The sequence below is a fragment of the Apteryx mantelli genome, chromosome 8 (assembly GCF_036417845.1).
Source record: "Apteryx mantelli isolate bAptMan1 chromosome 8, bAptMan1.hap1, whole genome shotgun sequence".
In the NCBI taxonomy this organism is placed as follows: Eukaryota; Metazoa; Chordata; class Aves; order Apterygiformes; family Apterygidae; genus Apteryx; species Apteryx mantelli.
The window spans coordinates 26,045,535-26,065,740 of NC_089985.1; the positions used below are offsets into that span (position 1 = coordinate 26,045,535).

Sequence of the window (20,206 nt, forward strand, 5' to 3'; positions counted from 1 at the left end):
TAGCCACTCCACCAGGACAAAATTACACCAGGAAAATACTGAATATACAGCAAGGCAGACAAGAAATAGTATGTAGCTGATTGTAGCTGACCCATTTTGCATTACTGCATATGATGAATTTTAACATCACTCCCACAAGACTGTGTGAACACATTCTATTATGCAATGTTAATTTGTGAGTAAACTAATATTTTGTGCAGCTTATTATAACTATGCACAATTTTGCTGCAGCTGCATCTGTTCATAGATTGTTAATGATGCATTTCTTTTGAACATAATTAATAGAACAATTACTATCAGCAAACAGTTCTTCATTTGTATTTAAACTGCATGGTTTTACATATTTAAGGAGCTATAGATAACTTTTTTTACTGTACAGTTGTTACTTCTGTAACTATGTCTAAATAGATAACATTTTGTATTTCCACAAAACATTACATTCTTCGCCTACCACTGTTCATAAAGCAATACTTCATTCTCCTTCCTTGTCTCCCATAATATGAAAAGGTATTTAGAAGATGTTAGAAATGATGTTTAGCCACCTCACAGAGCGCAGCCATAGGGCATCTGAGGTCATTCTCCGTCGGTGATAATGCCTCTGGGTCAAACCTCGCTGTCCTAGCATAGAGTCTGTGCGCATGATGACTGCATGACATCACCTAATAGCTCATATTGCTGTAATCTTAATGAGATTTAAAAATTGTCATAGCTTATACATTCACAAGGTATTTATGAATGTCAAAAAATCTGTATTGACTAGAACTTTCCAATTCAGTGGCTGTGAGAACAACTAGTTGCAGGACTTTTTCACATAGGAACCCTGGCAATTTTTTTATTACACGTGGATAGCAACATTTTTTCATCTGGCTAAAAGTCATGCTAACAAAATACAAAACCAAAAGTGTGCCATTGGACAAACCCCAAATCTGTAAAGGGTTAAAATATTCTTTAATGACCATGGGATGATCACACAAAATCATTACACTCAGCAAGCTTTAATACCATGTAATAGAAATGGTAAATACCATTTCTAGTGGTTTTCTCAAGAATTTGTTACGTCCTAAATGACAGCAACTCAATTACCTGCCCATTTGTTTAAGGAGAATAATATTTGCACCTTATTCAGTGAATCACAGTTATTCAAATCATAGCACCTTTGTACATGATATCTGTAAAAGCTGCCTTTACAGGGCATTTGGAGAACAAGTGAAAAACGCAGATGATGCAGCCAGCTGCCACTTTGAAAACACACTTCAATATTTACTTCATGGTATTCATTAGTCCTTTTCCAAAGCCCCAGAGGTGTGACCGCTTCCACGACAGCCCAGCCGAAGTCATCGGGGTTTGTCTGAGCTCTGAAGGAGGCACCCGCAGCCACACCTGGACGGAGACCTCCCCAGCTCATCCTTGTGGTTCGAGGGATGCGGAAAGACAGTCTTGCCGGTGCAAGGAGAGCTGGAAGGAAAGTAGTACGCCCGCTCCTGCCAATGGCTGCTCCCACAAAGCCGGGCCTGGGGCAGTGCGTCCTTCGCCTTCCCTCTGGAAGCCAGCCTGGATAAGGGCTGGAAGGAAGAAGGGATGGGTTTTTTTCTGCGGAAAAGATGAAAAATCCTCGTTGTCTCTGAGGCAGAGGTGGGGCAAAAGGCTGGTCCCCTACTGCCCCTCAGAGATGGGAGCTTTGGTGGCCTAAAGGAGTGGACAAAGGTGGAGAAGCTCGCAAGGAGGATGGGCCTGTAAAAAGCAAGAGTGACTTGGAAGTCTGGGTTTTATTTCCTTTGGATTTGTGTTTGGCACTGTCTTCCCTCGCTGGAGAACTCTTTGTTCGGCTCTATGTATAAATCATCCGGCCACCTGCCCTGGCCCCAGGGGGCTGGCTGGCGACCACCGAGGAGCAGAGGCAGAGAGCACCATGCATCGTGCCAGAGGTGAGCAGCTTTCCTGTTCTGCCCGCCGAGTTCAAATGGATGTAGAACCAGGTGCAAGGATATGCAGGTGTCTGAATTTCATCAGCATAAGGATGTGTTTACTAAGATTGTGCTAAATTAAAACTTGGAGATGCTGTTACAGAAATGACCTTATATCCACAAAGGTCCTAGAATTATTTGAAGTTAATGGGAGCTTTGCCTCTGACTTAAGAAAAAAAAAAAATCATTTTGGTGCTTATGCTGATAGCAAAGGGTAGAGCACACCACCGCCAACGTAGCCATGAACAAGGGCAGAGCTCGAGCTCATCCCTCCATGCGCGGCCACAATCCAGCTACTGCCAAACGCTGGTTAGGCGACGCTCACCCAGCAGAAAAGAGATTTACACATCCTGACACCGACTCTCTGATCAGCACGGGAGAGTCAAGCGCAGCCTAGCTTTCTCTCGAATATCGTCTTTCAGTATGAAGGGTTGAAATGAGATTTGTTTTCTATTCGGAAGCGGAGGGCTTTGCCGGCCGCCTCGGCGGCCGAGCGGGCAGGCGGCGGCGGCGGTGTACCCTACAGGCGACGCGCGGCTCCCGGGGCACGGCGGGCCCTCCGCACGGCACCGTTTCCTTTCCCAAACGCGCACGCTGAACGGAAGGCCGTGTCCCGCCGCCCCGGCGCCGGGCGAGCGGCCCCTCCACGCACACGCGTGGGCAGCGGGCACGGCCCGCGCCTCGCCGGGCCGCCGGGGCGGCCGCGCAGAGGGGAGACCGGGAGGCGACCGGGAGGCGCCGCTCCGGCCCCGCTCCCGGCCCCGCTCCCGGCCCCGCGGGCGGCGGCGCCCGGCGGCGCCCGGCGCCCCGCACGGCTCGCGGCCGCCGCACAGGTAAGCGGCCCCCGCCGGGGGCGGCCAATGGCGGGGCTCGGCCGCCGCCGCCAGCCAATGGGAGCTCTCCTGGCGGCGGCCCCATGGAAATGTGCCTGACGGGGAGCCAATCGGCGGCGGGCGGCGGGCGGGCGGCGCGGCGCTTTATCAGCTGCCAGGGCCGGCGGCGGCAGCGCGGAGCGGGCCGCGGCCTCCCCGCGGCGCGCAGCATGGCCGGGTTGGGTGGCGGCCCCGCCGCCTTCGGGCGCTGCACGCACGCCGTGGTGCGGGCGCTGCCCGAGTCGCTGTGCCGGCAGGCGCTGCGCACCGCGCCGGGCCCCGAGGTGGACTTCGCCCGCGCCGAGCGGGAGCACCAGCTCTACGTGGGCGTGCTGAAGAGCAAGCTGGGGCTGCAGGTGCTGGAGCTGCCGGCCGACGAGAGCCTGCCCGACTGCGTCTTCGTGGAGGACGCGGCCGTGGTGTGCGAGGAGACGGCGCTCCTCACGCGCCCGGGCGCGCCCAGCCGCAGGAAGGAGGTGTGGGGCGCGGCGGGGCGCCACCTCGGGGCCGGGCCGCGGGGGGCGTGCGCGGCGCGGCGCGGCTCGTCTCGGGGGCTGCGGCCGCGGGGCTGGCGGCGGGCCCGGGGCGTCGCGGCGGGGCGGCCGGCCCCTGCCCTGCCCCTCCCGCCCCCGCCCGCCGGCACGGCCTGGCGGCACAAGCGCCGCGGGCCGGGGCGCGGTGCGGCGGCTCCGCGCTGCCTGCGGGGTCCCGCGGCCCCGGCGCTGAGGCGGCCGCGGCGCCGTCAGGTCCTCAGCGCGCGGCGCCCCCCTCCCCCTTCCCGCGCCCCCCGCCCGCGTGCGGCCGTTAAACCGCCACGCGCGGCTGGGGGCTCGTGTCGGGGGCCCCTCGCTCCCGAGCTGGGAGCGGAGGGGAGGGGCGGGCGGAATAACGGCGGGCAGCGCAGCCCGGCTGAGGAAATGGCCGAGGCAGGTGGGTCGCGGAGAGGGCGAGGCGGCTGGGCGGTACCGAGCGCGGTTCCTCACGGCCCCGCCGTCATCTGCCGTTAAATCGCCAGCGCAGCGCGGGGCTCGTCCTGGGGCAGCGGGCTCAGCCGGCTCTGCCCGGCAGCCCTGCGCCTGGCCCTGCCGCTGGCGCTGCGAGGCTTTCAGTCTGGAGGTACTGAACGCTGCTAGGAGTTGGGTTTTTTCCGTTCAGAGTATCTTCTTCAGCAGTGCACTGTGAACAGCTCTCCGAGCTGTGCTGCTTTGTGACAATAAATGAACAGTATAAACTATGACTCATCCTTTCTCAGTTGTGTGGACTTGCAGTTTTTGCGGACTTGCAAAACTCAGTCCTTTGCCATGGATCACTGGTTAATAGTGCAGATTTATGTTAGTGCTAAAATACTGCTCAATCCAAATCCCATTTTCATAATGTGTTTAGTTTAATTTGAGCTCTCTTTCAGGAAGTTCATTACAGATGCCTCTGGTAACTACCCAGCTGCCTGTGCGCAAGAGCTGGTATTAGTTTTGGTGTATTTAGTGTTAGCCTGGATGCTCTTGATCCTAATGCTGCCTTCCTTGTGCACCCACTGCATGCCTTATGGATTAGAAACTAGAGTATGTGGGTGTGCAAGGAATGCAGGCTTTAGTATTTAATGGATAGGTGTAAAGGATATGCTACTGCAGGAGCCTTACTTCTTTGGGGTTTTAAAAAAAAATTTTTTTTTTTAACCTACTCAGTCTCTCCATGAACGATTTCATCAAAGAGTGAATACACTGAAGTGCCACCCAGTTATATCTCTTCCTAGGAGTGATAGGAACAGCAAATAAAACAAACCTTAATTAACCTGTTCAAAGCTACAAAACTACCATACCAGCAACTTGCTTTCCTGTAAGCATATTTCATTGTAACCCTTCTCTCATCTCTTTCTGTTGCCATCCTCTCTGTGCTACATAGCTCATCTTGTGAGCGCAAGCACTGACTGTAACATCTGTGGAACAGGGTCTGGGTCACTAGTTGAAGTAAAACAGTAACTGTGCTCTTGGTGCTGAGAGTACAATGGATAACTGTCTCCATGGCCTTGGTATTTTTGATCTAGTGTCCTCCTTTAAAAATAATAATAAAATACTTGAATAAGCATTTTGTTCAACAATGGAACAGTCTAAGACACTGCACAGATTTTGTGTTCAAATACATGCCCATTTCTTTGTGTGTGTACATGCATATGTACCATTTGAAGTGCACGCCTGGATGCTCTTAAAGGTAGCAACATTAAAGTGTGTGTGCTGTGTGTTGCTTGCGGAAGCAACTGTTTCTCTGGCAGAGTCCAAGTGAACTTTCCCTGGTCCTTTACCATGACTTGATGGTATGTAGTTATGTGACTCCTGTTGCCATGTGGACCCAGCTGGCCTTTGGAGCAATTGCTTACATACAGAATTTACACCTTTGTGTAAATGCAGAAAGTGTGCGTAAAATGCAAGTGTGTGTGTTTGGTGGGGAGAGGGAACTCGATGCTTAGAGCCCAGAAAGTGTTCAGGAAGGTGTGTGGGGGGGGGCAGCTTCTGTTACACAACTGAGGATGATGGCACAGGCAGGAGATGGGAGTCACACAACTAAAGCATGAGCTGAAAGGGAGAGGGAGTATTTCTTTCCATTTTGAGGTCTCAAATTGTGCCAATGCAAAGCAAATTCCAAAGGACAAGGTATGGCAGTGGAATTGAATACAATATTGGCTGTAACTATTTGTTATACCATTTGAGGGGCAGTAAAGAAATGACAAAGCATGGAGCAAGGAAACAAAGGACATCGGGTCATTTATAAAAAGAAGCAGATTATTTCTCCCTTCCCCCCTTCAGTGTCACTGATTATTCTGGCACAGCAAAGGTAACGGAAAAAGATACATAACCCGAGGTTGCAGGAGTAAAGAGGGAGGGCTGGTGATTTTTGAAGCAGAGAGAAGGGGTTTGCTGGGCTCTTGAGTGAAACAGTTTTGGATGTGAGCACCTGATAGCATTAATCCTCTTTTGGGATTAACAGCAGCAAATTAAGCACCAAAGTAACTACTTTGTATCCTACCTATTACAAATATCAGGCAGGTAAAACAAAGTTTAATTTTTCCATTAACAAAAACCACAAGATGTGACACATTTCTGTAATCCCAAATATGTTAAATTGTTTTAAACCATAATTAGATGTTATTCCCTGGCATCCACAAAGATTAAAAAGAATTGTGCTGCAGGGGATGCATATGGTAACAATTTATCATTAAATTACATGGTTTATTGCCAGTTTGAGAATAATACAAAATCTATTAGGTTTATGTTCTGCTTTCTTGCTTGGCCCATGTCTGCTGGGCCTGAGACCAGGTTTCTTATCGATCAGAGTTACCTGCTTTGAATGAAGTAATAGTTCAGAAGTGATTTGAAGTAAAGCCTGAACATGGTACATTCTTGCATGAAACAGCAGAACATATTTACTTCTTTCCATGGGTGACTTATCCAGGCGTACTTATAAATCAAAAGAAGAGGAAAAAGCTTTAAAGCATAATTTAAACCTTACTTGTTTTCTTGGATGATGGGGCAATCCCTCTCAAATTTTTGTGAATAAAAAAAAAAATCCTCTTAAAATTATAATAATGCATGACACTGCAGTATATTGTTTGTCTGATCGTGTAGTTCTTAATTATTTATAACAACTCTTTCTTCTGGGAACATCATTACAGCACTGCTCTGCAGAGAAGGGAGAAAAGATCATCGGGGAGCAGGGGGACTTTCCGTAGGGTTGTTCCTGGTCACGCCGAGTGCTGCAGCTGCAATGGGCTGCATCTCCAGCCCTTTCCTGCCACTGGAGGCATCCCCTCGGGGACCAGGCCTTCATCCTTTCTCCTCTCTTCCCTCGCAGAGCAGACAGGCCTGGGCTTGCAGTGTGTTGTGCATTGGTTGTGTTTAGCTAGAGAGTATGGTTTGTTTGAGAGGCTGCAGTGATCAGGCTGTCATTTAGAAACAATGAGGAGAAAGTAGAGTCAAGGCTTTAGAAAGAACAAATCTGTACATGACTATTTCACCTAGAGCTCAGCTTGCTGTGGTGGAGGGCCTGCTGTTTGTCTCGGATAGCTTGGCAAATGTCTGTGTTAATCTGCTTTTCGTAAAGAGTTCCCAAAGAAACCGCAATGTTTCTTGTAGTTTCCTGAAAGAGCATTTCCTGACCCAGTCAGGGTTCGTCTGTTCTCCTTACTTCTAGCCTTCACCCTTCTTGGATGTGCCTGGTGCAGCTGGTTCAGCCAGGCCAAATTTGAAGCCTGCAACCACTTCAAACATTAGGTGTGGGGTGGCCCTTCCTGAGCCACCTGTTCTGCCTGGCAACCTGCTGTGAATCTGAGTCTGCAACACCCAGGAAAAAAAAACATTTCTGAGATTTCTGTCCAGTCTTTGAATCCCCCATTGAGATTATTCCTGGAGTTTTGTGGTAAGTCGAGTTGCTGAGGGGTCTTTCCTAGGGTCTGTCCTGTCTAATATCTTTATTGGTGACCTGGAAGATAAGCTGGGAGGCACCTATATCAAGTTGTGGACAGCCCCAAATTTGGGGGGAGCAGGTGATATGCTTGAAGACCAGGCTGCTGTTCAGAGGAGCCAGGCTGCAGCAATGAGCTGATGTGAACCTTGTGAAACTCCATAGGGACTAATGGAAAGTCCTGCCCTTGGGAAGGAGGAACTCCTGTCTGGCTGGGGACAGCTCTGCAGAAAAGCACCTGAGGGTCTGGTGAACAGCAAGCTGAATGTGAGCCAGCAGCAGGCCCTGGCAGTAAAGAAAGCCAATAGCATCCTGTGCTGTATTAACAAGAACAGAGCCAGCAGGTTGAGGGAAGTGATTGTTCTCTCTACTCAGCACTTGTTAGACCCCCTCTAGATATGGTGTCCAATTTTGGGCCCACACAATACCAGGATCACCCAATAACAAACTGGAGTGAGTTCAGTATAGGGCCACCAGGATGGTCAGGAGCTGGAGCACAAGCTGAGGGAACTGGGCTTGTTCCACTTGGAGAAGAGGTGGCTGAGGGGGCCTAATAACAGGCCCTGAATACCTACATAGAGGTTATCAAGAAGAGGAGCCAGGCTGTCCACAGAGGTGCATAGCAGGAGGACAAGAGACAATGGGTATAAACTGAAATGAGAGGTTTTGCTGTGATATAAGGAGAAAACTTTTCACAATGGGGACAGCTGAGCACTGGAATAGGCACCTAAAGAGACTCCGCAACCTCTTTATTCTTGGAGGTTTTCAAGATCTGACTGGATAAAGCCCTGAGCAACCTCATAGCTAGCCCTACTTTGAGCAGGAGGTTGGACTAGAGACTTCCTGAGGTTACCTTCCAACCTGAATTATTCTGCAAGTATGAGACCTTTGTATGTTAAGATATATGGAGACAGGCATTTGTTGGTTGAACTGTGTCATGTACTCTGCGCTTCTGTGACAGTGGACAGTCACTAAATCTGGGTGGCTCCCATGCTGAGGGATCCACTGTTGGAACATTAGAAGGATGAAGCCCTGTGAAACCAATTCAGCCATGTTTCTTTATGCTGTTTCCAAAAGTCTTCACTCCTACCTCAGCTGGTTCAGGCAGCCTGGTGTGAATATGAACCAAGGATGTTTTAGTGCATTATCACTAGCATGGTCTGCTGCATGACAGAAGGGGAAGAGAATGGAGGCAGTCTGTGTACAACACCAGTTCTAGTATTCTTGTTGCATAACATAAGCGTAAACACATGAATATTTTAGCAGTGCAGCTGATACAGTACATGCTTGGCTTAATCCAGTTAATGTAAAGTCACCTACTGAGCATGCACTGTTGACCCAAACCATTCTGTATTGCAGTAGTGTTGCTTTAGCTGACTTCATAGGCAGCCAGGTTTGTCTTGCTGATCTTTTATGTCACTTCCAAGTGGGTTAACTGTTTAACTGACTTCTGTGCAGAGTGGGCAAGAGTAGTGCAGGGTGGGAGGGTAGGAATGGAATGGGGTTGTTTGGTGCCATTTCTGTGAAGAATTAACAGACAAGGGCTTATGTCCTGGAAACTTAAGAGGGCTGGTGACAGAACAAACTTGGAAGCCTGATCAGACCAGTGAAAGATGAAGGACATGGGAGTCCACCCAGGTGCATCTTAAAGACAACAGCCTGGTTGAATGTGCAGCTGGAGCAGCTCTGTTTCAATTGCATAATGCTTTCTGATAACCTATCTGCCAGATGCATGAACTGAGAAGCTCTATCCATCTCTCACATTTCATGTTACTGAAAACTGTACTGCAATATTTAAGAACTGTTCTGTGTGTTTTCTCTCACTGACTAGGCTCCTTATTAAGAAGGGTAGCTTGTCTCTACTTTAGTAAACTGAAAAAATTTTCTTTCTGTTGTAAAAATGACAAGCATTTCTATTTCCAGATATTAATCATTCTCTTAATGTAGGATAGTGTTTTGAATGTTCTTTAGACACTTAGGGCTTGCCTTCATAGGGATGCTCACTCTGGCTGATGACTGATGAAAAATTAGTCATTCATTTAATGGCTTGTTTGCAAAAATCAGACACTTATTTCAAGGCATTATGTTTCTGTGTGGAAAAGTCTGCATAAACAAGCCCGTAGACCTGCATTTGTCAAGTTTTGAGCACTGTTTTACTGTGGGTTGAAAGGGAATCTTAGGTTTTACTGGCTAATAAGGTAAAAAGAACAAAGCAGGGATTGCCAGCCATCTATCTGCTGGCTTTGGAGTCTTCCTACTCTTCTTTCCTCTTCCTCCCATTTTATTTGATTGAGCTCAATTACTGTAACGTTGCATGTACCAGACAAATCTGTGCAATAGTTTGTAATAGCATTGATTGAGCTTTCAGGCTTTATCGATACTATTGGTTACTCTTCCAACACCATTGGATCCTTTACTGGCTGGCTGTCTGGAACAAAACAAAAATCTGGAATTATATTAGTTTTTGCTCCACGCTGTTGTAGAAAAAGAGTTAAATTTGGTCGTATTCAGTCAGTACTGGGGAATAACCCAGTATTTTTTTTAGTAGAGTAGAAAAATTAGTCATGCATTTAATGGTTTGTTTGCAAAAGTCAGACACTTAACACAGAAACATAATGCCTTGAAATATCTTCTGAACTTATTTTAAAATTTATAGTTCCTAGGGAGTTTTGGATTTATCAGAAAGGTAAAGGCTTTTAAAGCAAGCCAGAGGTAGATTATTAATGCAGATAAACTGATGTTTTGTTCAGCTGTGTGCAGTCACCAATGTGTGCTTGATGTTCAAGTTGAGTAACTTCAATTGAAATGTTATGATCACTGATCAGATTGCCAATTCCAGAACCTTTTGTTCTAACACTATGTTCTCAAATGTTTATTCTTCTAGTATAAACTCTTCACGTCACCTTCTGAACACAACAGGGTTAGTGGCTGAGAAGAGCTTTGATCAACACATTGTTCTTACTGTATAAGTTGTCTTAACATGCTTGGGATAATACTAAATGACACTTCCACTATTTCTCCACTTATGCAGACAGATGGAAATCCAAAAATTCAGCAGAATGCACCTGCAGTGACCTGGCCCCCTCAGCTGCTGCATAGGGAAGGGAGAGCAGCTGGTGCTGGAGGACAGCTTCAGGAGCTGCTGCAGAAGAGGTCACCATGGTTCTTCCCTTGGTTGTCAGGAGAGAAAATGCCCAACCATGAGCTCTTTTCTCCAAAGTCCACAGGGGAGCAAGTTTTGGGGTTGCATGCCTGCAGTGAAGGAGAAGGGAGGGTATACAGTCCTCCAGCAGTGAGGACAGTGGTTGAGTACAGCTTCTGTGACTAGCAAAGGAGGATGTTTGTCAGTCTTGTCCTCTCAACAAGCATTGAAAGAGTCTCCCACTTTGCTTTTGAGCCTCTCCGAGTACTTCTTCCTGCCTTCACTTGCTGGGCGGCAGGGCTTTGTGTGCAGCTGTGGTTCTCCAGGTTCCTGCTGTGCAGCACCAGGCTGCATCCCATGTGCCCTCAGCTGCACAGCTGCCTCCTCACCTGCTTGTTAGCACAGCTTCTGTGGGGCTGTGCAGGAAACCAGAGCAGGGACATGCTCTGGGGTAGAAGGAACCGTCTCCTCCTTTCCTCCTTTTCTTTCACTGGGGTGGTTTAGGTAGTTGAATAGGCTCTTTGAGCTGATGTTTTGTGCAGCCCCATGAACAGCTGTACCCAGAGGGGCTGTATAGAGCCAAGAGTGAGTGCCCAAAGACTCCTAGCACTTATTTCTTAGCTCATCTTGCCCTGGATCAATGCTAGCAGAACCTGGAGCAGTTTATATAGCTGCAGTATAAGACTCTGAGCATGTCTACTGACCTGCAATGTTGAGCCATAGTTAGGTGATGTTCATGGTGAATCTGGTACTTCTTGAAGAGCTGGCTAGTGTACATTCTGGAGGGGCTGTTTAACTCAAAATGAAAAGGGTGATAGCTGCAGAGTTTTGTTACAGAGACGTATTCTTGCAGCAGGGCAAGAAATGGGTAGAAAGATCAGGTCACTGACTAGCCACAGGGACTGGCACTGAATTTGTGACATTTGAATGGGGCGTCTGCATGCGTATGGGTGGGGAGAAGCGATTCCTGCATTCCGGGAACAAACCCCTACAACCAAAGTAAAGCTCCAGTGTGGACATTGTAGACAATTGAGTGTTCTGGAAAGGCAGCACCAGCGTGTCAGTGATCATAGTGACGCTGCCTGTCCCTGTGGCTCCCAAGGACACTGCAGACAGGCAGAGTGAGCACCTGAGGGATGGGGGCAGCCAGCTCATAGCAAACCCTCCAGCCATGGCACAAAGGTTAGAGAGAAACTCTTCTGTCCAACCTAGTGGGGCTCATTTCTAAAAATACTCTGAGATCTTGAATATTTATCACTGGTAAGTAAGATATATGTGCTGTTTTTCCTCCATTCCAGTTAGGAAGAATCCTCCTTGCTCTGCACCAAACCTTACAGCACCCAGTTTGTGTAACTGGGAAGGATGTATGTTGGAGGTGACTCTGGGGGACTGGGGCTGAAGTTTGGCTCTTTAGGCATGGAGATATATGAACTGGAACTTGCATCCTACTCTGAGCAGAGCAGTCTCAGCTGCAGCTTATTCCTTTCAGGAATGATTCTTGAGCTAGTCAGTTGAGGCCTCTGAGAAAACAGAAAGCAAACAGACACAGGTAAGAAGTTACATACATATATTGCATAGACTCAGATGAACTTTATAATGATACTGCTAAATAATAGACACCTCCCCCATTCCCTCTATAGACAGACAGTTGTGTAAAATAATGTCTATTACAAAACAGTAGAAAAGCTAGACTCAAGAGAAGCAGATTCATGGCTCTGCTAGTTCCTGAAATTGGTGGGGGTTTGTGGGGGTTTTTTTTTGTTTTTTTTTTAATAGCACATGCTAGTGCAAAAGAACCTGGTTTTGCTGACTAATCATTTAAACCAGAATCTTTCTCTGTACAACTGACAACGATCTGTCTTGTTTCCTTGGAGGATTAGTGCTTGCTGCTCATTAAAGAGAGGCAAGAGATTAAAAATGTTATTAGCACTTTGAATAATTCACATAGTCTGTGAAACTCTCATAACAAATCCTGGAGGTCTTGAACATTTTCACCGACCCCTTTGCTTGTCCTTATTGTGCTTGGCCCTCAATGTTGCTGATCAGCTTCAGTGTTCTGCCTAGAAAGCATATGATAGAAAGCACAGGAGTTTCCCTTCTGTTACTGCTTAGTGCCCAAAACGGCAAGTGAGTAAACACGGGCAAAAACTTTTCATGGAGGGTGACGAAAATTAGGAATAACATTAGGCACCTTTCCACCCTCTCTTTCTTCAGCCTTTGTTTTCCCTTGAATGCATTTCCTGTTCTGCACTGAGCCACATACATGTTCCTTTGCCTTTCTTTTTTTCACCATGTTCTCAATTTAATGTCAAAATTAGAACAAAAACATAAAAGATACTGTCGCTGGTTGTCATTGTATTGTTTTCAGTTTTACTCCTCGATTTATTTTCAGTAACAATCAGACTTAGGATAAAATTGGATAAGAGATATACCTGGTTTTGATTATCTCTTTTGCAGAGGCATCATATGGAGAGTGCTGAGATTGTTACATTTGGTTCTGCCAATTTTATAATCTTCAACAAAGCACATGTTATTTGGAGGTGTGTGCTTTGGCTTGCGTTGAGGGAAGGTGGCTCTCTTCAGGAGCAAACAGGGGCAGCACATCACGGTTATGGAAGGCAACTGAGTGACCTCTGATATTAGAGTCTGCATTGGCGTTTTCTTTGATATATTTTATTAGCTTTCATTTTCAGAGTTTTGGTATTAACATATAAATTAACCAGAAAGTGTGTGGTAGAGGAGAAGAGTTTCCTCTTGAACGATATTTGAGACAAGTTTAAAAAAAAAAAGTCATCCCGACAGTGGGACAGATGCAGATAGACCTATATTAGGAGCCTATATAACGGGAAAGAATGTGAGGGTCTTGCTGAGCAGCCTGGTGCGAAAGCAGGTTTGATTTGTTGCTGTGGCTCTGCCCTGTCCACCTGTGTAGCTGTTTGAGTGTTGCCTCGCAATTCTTGTACGTTCTTCTTTGGTCTCAAAGTTAACTGCTGGTACAGCACTGTCAGGTGCTGTATGGCACTGCGTGAACAGGGTTGACATTTTGGGTGAATTGGCTATGCCAAGAGCTATATTGTCTTTCATCTTCAATTTTGCTGCTGTGATCAGATTTAATGAAAACATTAGGAAATAGCTTCTAGTTAGATCAATAAAGGTGTTTTGTATTCGTTATAATTGGTTTCTATCTATAGAACTGTAAAACACAATCTTTAAGGACAGTCCTAGGAGCAACTTGAGCTTTCATGTATCCAAACAGAGGCAGTATTTAGGCCTTGTTATTAAATTGCTAGGTCAAGTTTCTCAGGAATATCTTGAGTTGCTGACTGGAAGAGTGTTGTCCCTTCCCCCCCCCCCCCCCCCAAAAAAAAAAAAAAAAGAAACCTAAATCAAAAGCATGGGGGGTTTTTAGTGTCCTGTGGAAATTGATTATTATTTTACAAGTCAAGTGTCAACTTTTGAACTTTCATCACTGCTCCTGTAGCCGTGATAAATAGTGTTTGAGGTTACAGTTTGAGCATGATCAATGGTTACTTAAGGTTATTTGAAACCTTTATTTCCTTTAAGTGAAAAGAACCTATTCTACTGTTTTCACTCACATATGGGGCTTAGAGTAACCTTCCCCTTTCCTTCCCTCTACCCACAAGACATTTTTGCCTGAACTTTCAGACTGAACCTAAATCTCTTTCTTTGATAACTGCCTCATTTAAAAGCATAGTAAGATCTAGTTTGCTAGCTGTCACTACTGGAATTTTGTTCTGAGGGTTCAAAGGTAGCATTGTAACATCCCCAGCATAGGTTGCCTGATAGATTTTAATCCTACGCACCCTTCAAACCTGCAACACCCTACACGCTCTGCAAAAAAGGATTCATATACAGACTGCAGTCCTCTCTGGCTCATCTTGGGGTTTGCCAAATCTGAGAGTGGCAGAGCATGGTGTGATGCAGAGCAGCTTTCACTTGCTCCTGCTTGGCCTGTTGCTTTCTGGGATGCTTGGATACAGTAAGTGAAGTTCCCCTGGCTGAGTTTTCTCACGCTGTGCCAGTAGCACAAGCAGCAGCTGCTCTCAGCTCTGTGCCAGGACACACACATGCACAGGAAGGAGCATATATCTTCGCTTCCCCCCCCGCCTCTTACATGCTCCCACTCACAAATCCAGCTCCAGTCCCATATTTGTCTACCCAGGACTCTCTCTTACCATCTGCATCTCCAAATCAGCCTCCCTCAGCCCCTGTTTGTCTGCTCCCACATGTGCTGTCACCTGAGCCAGGATCTAGCCGTGCCCTGCCCACCTTGCTCCAGTGCAGTGCGTGGCTGCAGTGCTCGCTGGGCTCCAAGGTGCTTCCAGCAGGAAGCGCGGGAGGCCGGGAGCAGCCTCTCTCAGGACCTCTGGCTGCACGGGTGCAAGCCTGTACTTGTGTCAAGGGTAAGTGCGTGTTGTTTGCTGGCAATAATGTGTGGAAGTGCCTGTCCAGCAGCTCAGATGCCTGCCTGTCATTTCATTTAAGTTCTTAAAATGTTGTTAATTTGCCTTGCCACTAAACCCTTCAGTAAGTAATGCAGTGTAGGTTTATATAACTGTATAGCATTCACTTTGAGTAGCGTGATGCAAGGTCTTTTAGCTGATATGAAGCCTTTCGCCATAAAGCACTCTGTCTTGAAAAGATGTGCAATGCTCATTTCAAGGTCCTTTACTTCACTTTTTAGGAAGATGTACATCTCTTTTGTTTATACAATATTAATTCTCTGGCCACATCCATAACTCAGTTGAGCAGATACTCCTTAATCTTTTATTCCTATTACCTTTTAAATGTTTGTGTTTCTCTGTGGCCTCTGCAGACCCTTCTGACATTGGGCTTTCTAAGGACAGTACTTTCCAATTTCTAGTGTCAACTTCTTTGTGCTCATTTGTTGTCCCAATGCTGCATCTTGCCAAGCTCTCTCCAATTCTAGGATCCTGATTATTTTATAGAAAATGTTTAAGGCTTCATATGAAACTAGTGCAATTCTCTTAATGCTCATTCAAGAAAATGAATCTCAGCTCTGTCTGCAGACAGGCTGGCTCATTGTAAAATGTACTTACTTCTAACATAGAAGCATAAATGTGGTAGAGGCAATAACTTCTGGTTTGTTAGTCAAATGCAGTTTTGGAAGAAATAGTACCGAGTCTAGTTGTGTCCTTAATGAATTCACCGTCTCCAGTCTTCCCTCTTGGTGAGGTAACCAGGGCACTTCAGCAGGCATGACTAGTCTAAACACTGACTTCTTTTTTAGTTAAAATAAACATATGCAGACTTTAATTTCTACCAATACTGCTACTTTTCCCTTTCCAGTTTCTCAAGAATAACTCTGGAACAGGTATTCAGGCTCCACCATAGACACGGCATGGCTCCACTGAGGATACTGCAAGAAATGACCACATAGGGAGCTTTAATTTACATTATTCATATTCAGAATATTTTGTGAGCTTTAGTGGCACAGATTAGCCCGGGGAAACGGTATGTGTGCTTCTGCATAAATTCACGTTTTCAGAGGTTTTCTTTTGTCTTTGACATAAGTCTCCTGCTAAATGGTGCTGGATCAAAAATGCAGATCAGGTTATTAAATGTCTGACCTGCAAGGCAAGTCACCTATACATAGCAGAGTCTTCATTGCCTGAACTTCACATAGACATCTGTTTAGAAATTGTTATTGTGGAAGGCTTGCAGACATTAATGGTTGCAGAGAACATGTTCCTACTAAGGAAGTAATTACTGTGATCAGTAATTACTGATCATTAATTGCTAAGACAGAAATGAACGTATTTTGAAATAGGAGCACATCTCTGCTCAAAGCAAGGATTATGGTGTAAGAGCTTCGCTCTGTTCAGATCAGATTTGGCCAGCAGTAAGCACTGGACAGTCGTGATTCTCAAGTGAAGATAAGTGATGCTCCCACATCAACTGAAAATTTCTTTTGTAGTAGTATTAGGATTTTCTTTTCTTTTAAGAAAGACTTAAATGGAGTGTTTTCTGTCTGAGATATGTACAGGAGTCAGGTCTTGCATTCAGCCGAGGCAACTGATCGCACATAAGGCAGCTGATTACATTCAAATGTGTTATTTTTCTGTTATTTCAGTCAATAGCAAAACCAAAACAAGTATGTCAAAAATAGCTTGCTAGAGACTCACAGGTGAGTTTTATAAAATTCATTTTTATATATTTCAGTAGAAATTCAGTATTTGGCATTGTATCTTTAAAAAAAAAAAAGTCCTGATAACCTGTTTTGGAAGGGTTGTGTGGGTTAATAAAGGAACTGACTCGCCAAGTCCGTCTCTGAAAGCCAACTTAAGTTCTCTGGCAAGATTAAATTTTGTTTCTGCTCAGTCCTGCCTGGCCACTGAAGCAAACTGAAACAAAACCAGCTACATAATTTGGCACTATTACCACTGTTGTGTTTGGGGGGAGAGGGGGGTTGTTTGTTTTCTTTTTCTGGAAAGAGGCACCATACAAGAGCTGTCCTAGAAACCATGGCATATGTTTCCTCCTACACCTCATTAAAAGGGTGGTCTTTTCAGACAAGAACACTGCATATGTCCATGTCTCTCTGCACTTCAGTATTGTTGGTGTCCTTTCTGAGTCACAGATCTGCAGCTGTGGAGAACATCATCTCCAAGAGAGCACAGGCTTTCAGCTAACTAGAAAGGTGAGTGTTTTAGAGGTAGAGCCAATCTTCTGCTTGTTGATCAGAAACGGCAAGCTCTGTTTAAATAATTTTTAGCAGGAAATTCCAGATTATGCCTCTTAGTAAAGGTGAGGCATCTACCAATACTACAGGATTTCATTTTGCAAACAACACAAAAGTGTTCTGGAGAGTTTCGCCTACCCAGATGCCTGAGTGTCTGATGTCATCACTGTGCTTAAAACAGTGAAAGTCATAAATCTCAAGCATCTCTTGTTCTTCCAACATTAACTGTACAGAGGAGCGCTAGGAATTGCTCATTTATTTGTTGGGGTGGTGGTGTTGCTATAATTAGCCACTAGGTATTCACCAAAGTTTAATACACTAGTTTATGGTGCAATATCTATTATAAGCCTCTGACTGGACTACTAAGGCCTGTACTAAAAGAACGTAGTAGAAAGATCTGAAGTGAGCAGTGCTGTTGAAAGGCAAATAGAAACTGGTGAGAGATGTTGATGGAGGAGGACATGAATTGGATGCCTCTATTTTTCCTGCTGACATCAAAGTCCTCTGCAAGTTTGCCTGGTTTTTGGGAGGTGCTATGAGTTGACTCCTGTAGCTGCATACATCCAGAAACTTCCAAATGTAGTGCTTTCACTGAAGTAGTGAGCATTAGGGAAGGAAGTGCTGGGTTATTTCAGACCCTCTTCCATATCCCTTGTCTACAGTGGTTTGTTAAGCACGTGGGGAATCCTGCTCAAATGTTGCAGAGAAGAACTGTTCTAGCGTAGTTTCTAGAATAAATCAGGCTTTATACTACTTGGCTGTTGGTCTTACTGATCTTTGTCCAGTAAGTCTGAATCCTGTTGGTTGATCTGAACTGTTCTTAAGGAGGGAATAGTCTGAAAGAGAAAACCCCACCAATTCATTGGAAAAAGAAGTCAGGGCAGAACAGAGAGGTGCTCTCAAAGTCTATATGAAGAAAAGGAGGGGGTGTGATCTGATGGTCTGCATGGGAGAGAGCCTTTATCAGCACTTCAGCCACCATGATGGATCCTGCAGCTTCACTGATGCTAGCAAGTCCAACCATGAAACTCCAATCCATGCAAAATGGAGCTTCATTAGTGCCACACAGCAATCTGTTATTATTGCAACCTTAAAAGTAAGTGTACCACTAAGCCTCTTCTGGCTCACGGGGTGTGACTTTACTGTCACAAAATAAAACAACCAGGTTTCCTTGACCCCAGGGCTCTGGGTTAGGACATTTCCCTTCTAAATGAGTGTTTTCCAAACTTTCTTAAACACTATATACCTCCAGTATTGCTAAAATACCAGTTTTTGACTGTATTTAATATGATTATTCGTCTGGACCTGAAATGCATGTGAAGTTCTGGTCACCCATCTTGGAAACACAGAGTAAACAGAAAAGGTGGAGGAGGAGACCTTGCTGCAGTACAGAACTGCTTTCAGTGAGGTGAGGATAATTAGATTAAATCCCTTCAGCTCAAAAAGCTGTATTTCTGAAAGGAGTAGGGGAAAAAAACAAAGAAGGCTCTATAACATCTTGAATGGTATGGAGAAAATGAATTGAGAATGATAGTACAAAAACTTGATGACAGCCAGAGAAATACCCAGGCAGCAAATTCAAGCAGAAGGAAGTACTTTGTCATGCAATGCACAACTGAACTGTCAAATTCATTGCCAGGATGTTGCAGGGGCCAAAAGTACAGCTGGAAGTAAATTAACAGAGGAGAGGTCCATTAATAGCTGTTCAACATTTTGATCCAAATGCAATATCTGGCTCGGGAAGTGCATACACTGCCTCTTACCATAAGCTAGGGAAAATATACCAGAGAAAGAATCTTTCTATACTTGCCCTCCTTCTGTTACTCTTTCCTTAAGCTGCCAGTACTGACTGCTGCTAAGTCAGGCTACTTGGACATACAGGTCTCTGTGACCCAGTTAGCTTGTTCATGTATTATGAATAAGCTATAATACTGATAGCTGTTTAGCAGACTCATTTTGAATCACTTGCTGTGATCCTGAAGGTCACAAGTAGTCTAGGGGCTGCAGGGGCTGGGAGGCATTTCTCTGGACCTACTCCTTAGTCTACAATAATTTTGCCAGTGTTTCTGTCCCACCAGGCTGCATTTGGGCTTAATCAGGGTGTCAGATGGCATAAGCTGAACCATTGTTAGCACCGGAAATGGTTGCTCTGAGGTCAGATATTAATTTTTTTCTTCTCTGCTTCAGTATATCCATCCTAGCACAGATACTAGAAAATGGAGCAATTCCACTATTAAGACCGGCTGAGATATTTTTGTCAACAGTATAAAAGGATTCCCCCCCCCCCCCCCAAGCAGGTCAGATTAACCCTAAGAAACAGTGCACGCTTTGTAAAGCAGAGATTTCTCATTGGGGAATGTTGTTTCTGGCTTTCCACATCAGCTGTGAAAACATATTGCCATCCAAGCTTTGCAAAATGATTCTTAGAAAGGCCTAGCAATGAATACTTGGCATACAGAATTTTGATATATTGAGAGCCAGACTTAACCTTCTGGAAGAGAGTGTCCTAGAGGAGGCTTTGGACAAACAGGTGTCACAGGGAGGGAGAACTCCTAGGGGTTAATAAGATCTATATTGCCATGGGGAAGCTGATGGCAATTGATAACCTGTCAGTTTGTGCTGTGGAGATTATGGGTTCAGGGCAGGCTTCTCCTGAACAGACTGATATGAATTAAGCAAACTTGAAAATATCAGTATTAGTGGTAGGGAATAGCTGTTTGGAAAAGGCGCCCCTCTCTTCTGCCCTCATGCCCCTGTTCCACAGCTAATCAGATCACTGAAGTTGCAAAGTACAACTGCTGATCTTTTTAGGTCTGTAAATGCCAGACACGCAGGAACCATTTTTAGGTAGGTTTGATAAATGGCAGACTGCCAGGAATAGCATTCATCTTGTTATCTCATATAATGCCATGAGCAGCCTGAAAGCCCTTTCTGACAGAAAAGCCTCAAGTTTGGCCTGCATTGCCCAGATCCTGAGATGTTGAATATAGAGTGCTTTTATGGAAGCAGGACTTCAAGAGAAACAGATATGTGGCATGGCCAGTACTGGATG

The 20,206-nt window shown here is 45.6% G+C and overlaps 1 protein-coding gene across 1 annotated transcript in view; it reads left to right on the forward strand.

The window, feature by feature from the left end:
* The first annotated feature begins 3,006 nt into the window (after positions 1-3,006).
* The window catches only part of DDAH1 (dimethylarginine dimethylaminohydrolase 1), a 62,150-nt gene continuing 44,950 nt past the window's right edge, over positions 3,007-20,206 (forward strand). Inside the window, exon 1 of the mRNA XM_067300458.1 lies at positions 3,007-3,312. Coding sequence (XP_067156559.1) covers positions 3,007-3,312 — 306 coding nt within the window. The remainder of the gene's footprint in view (positions 3,313-20,206) is intronic.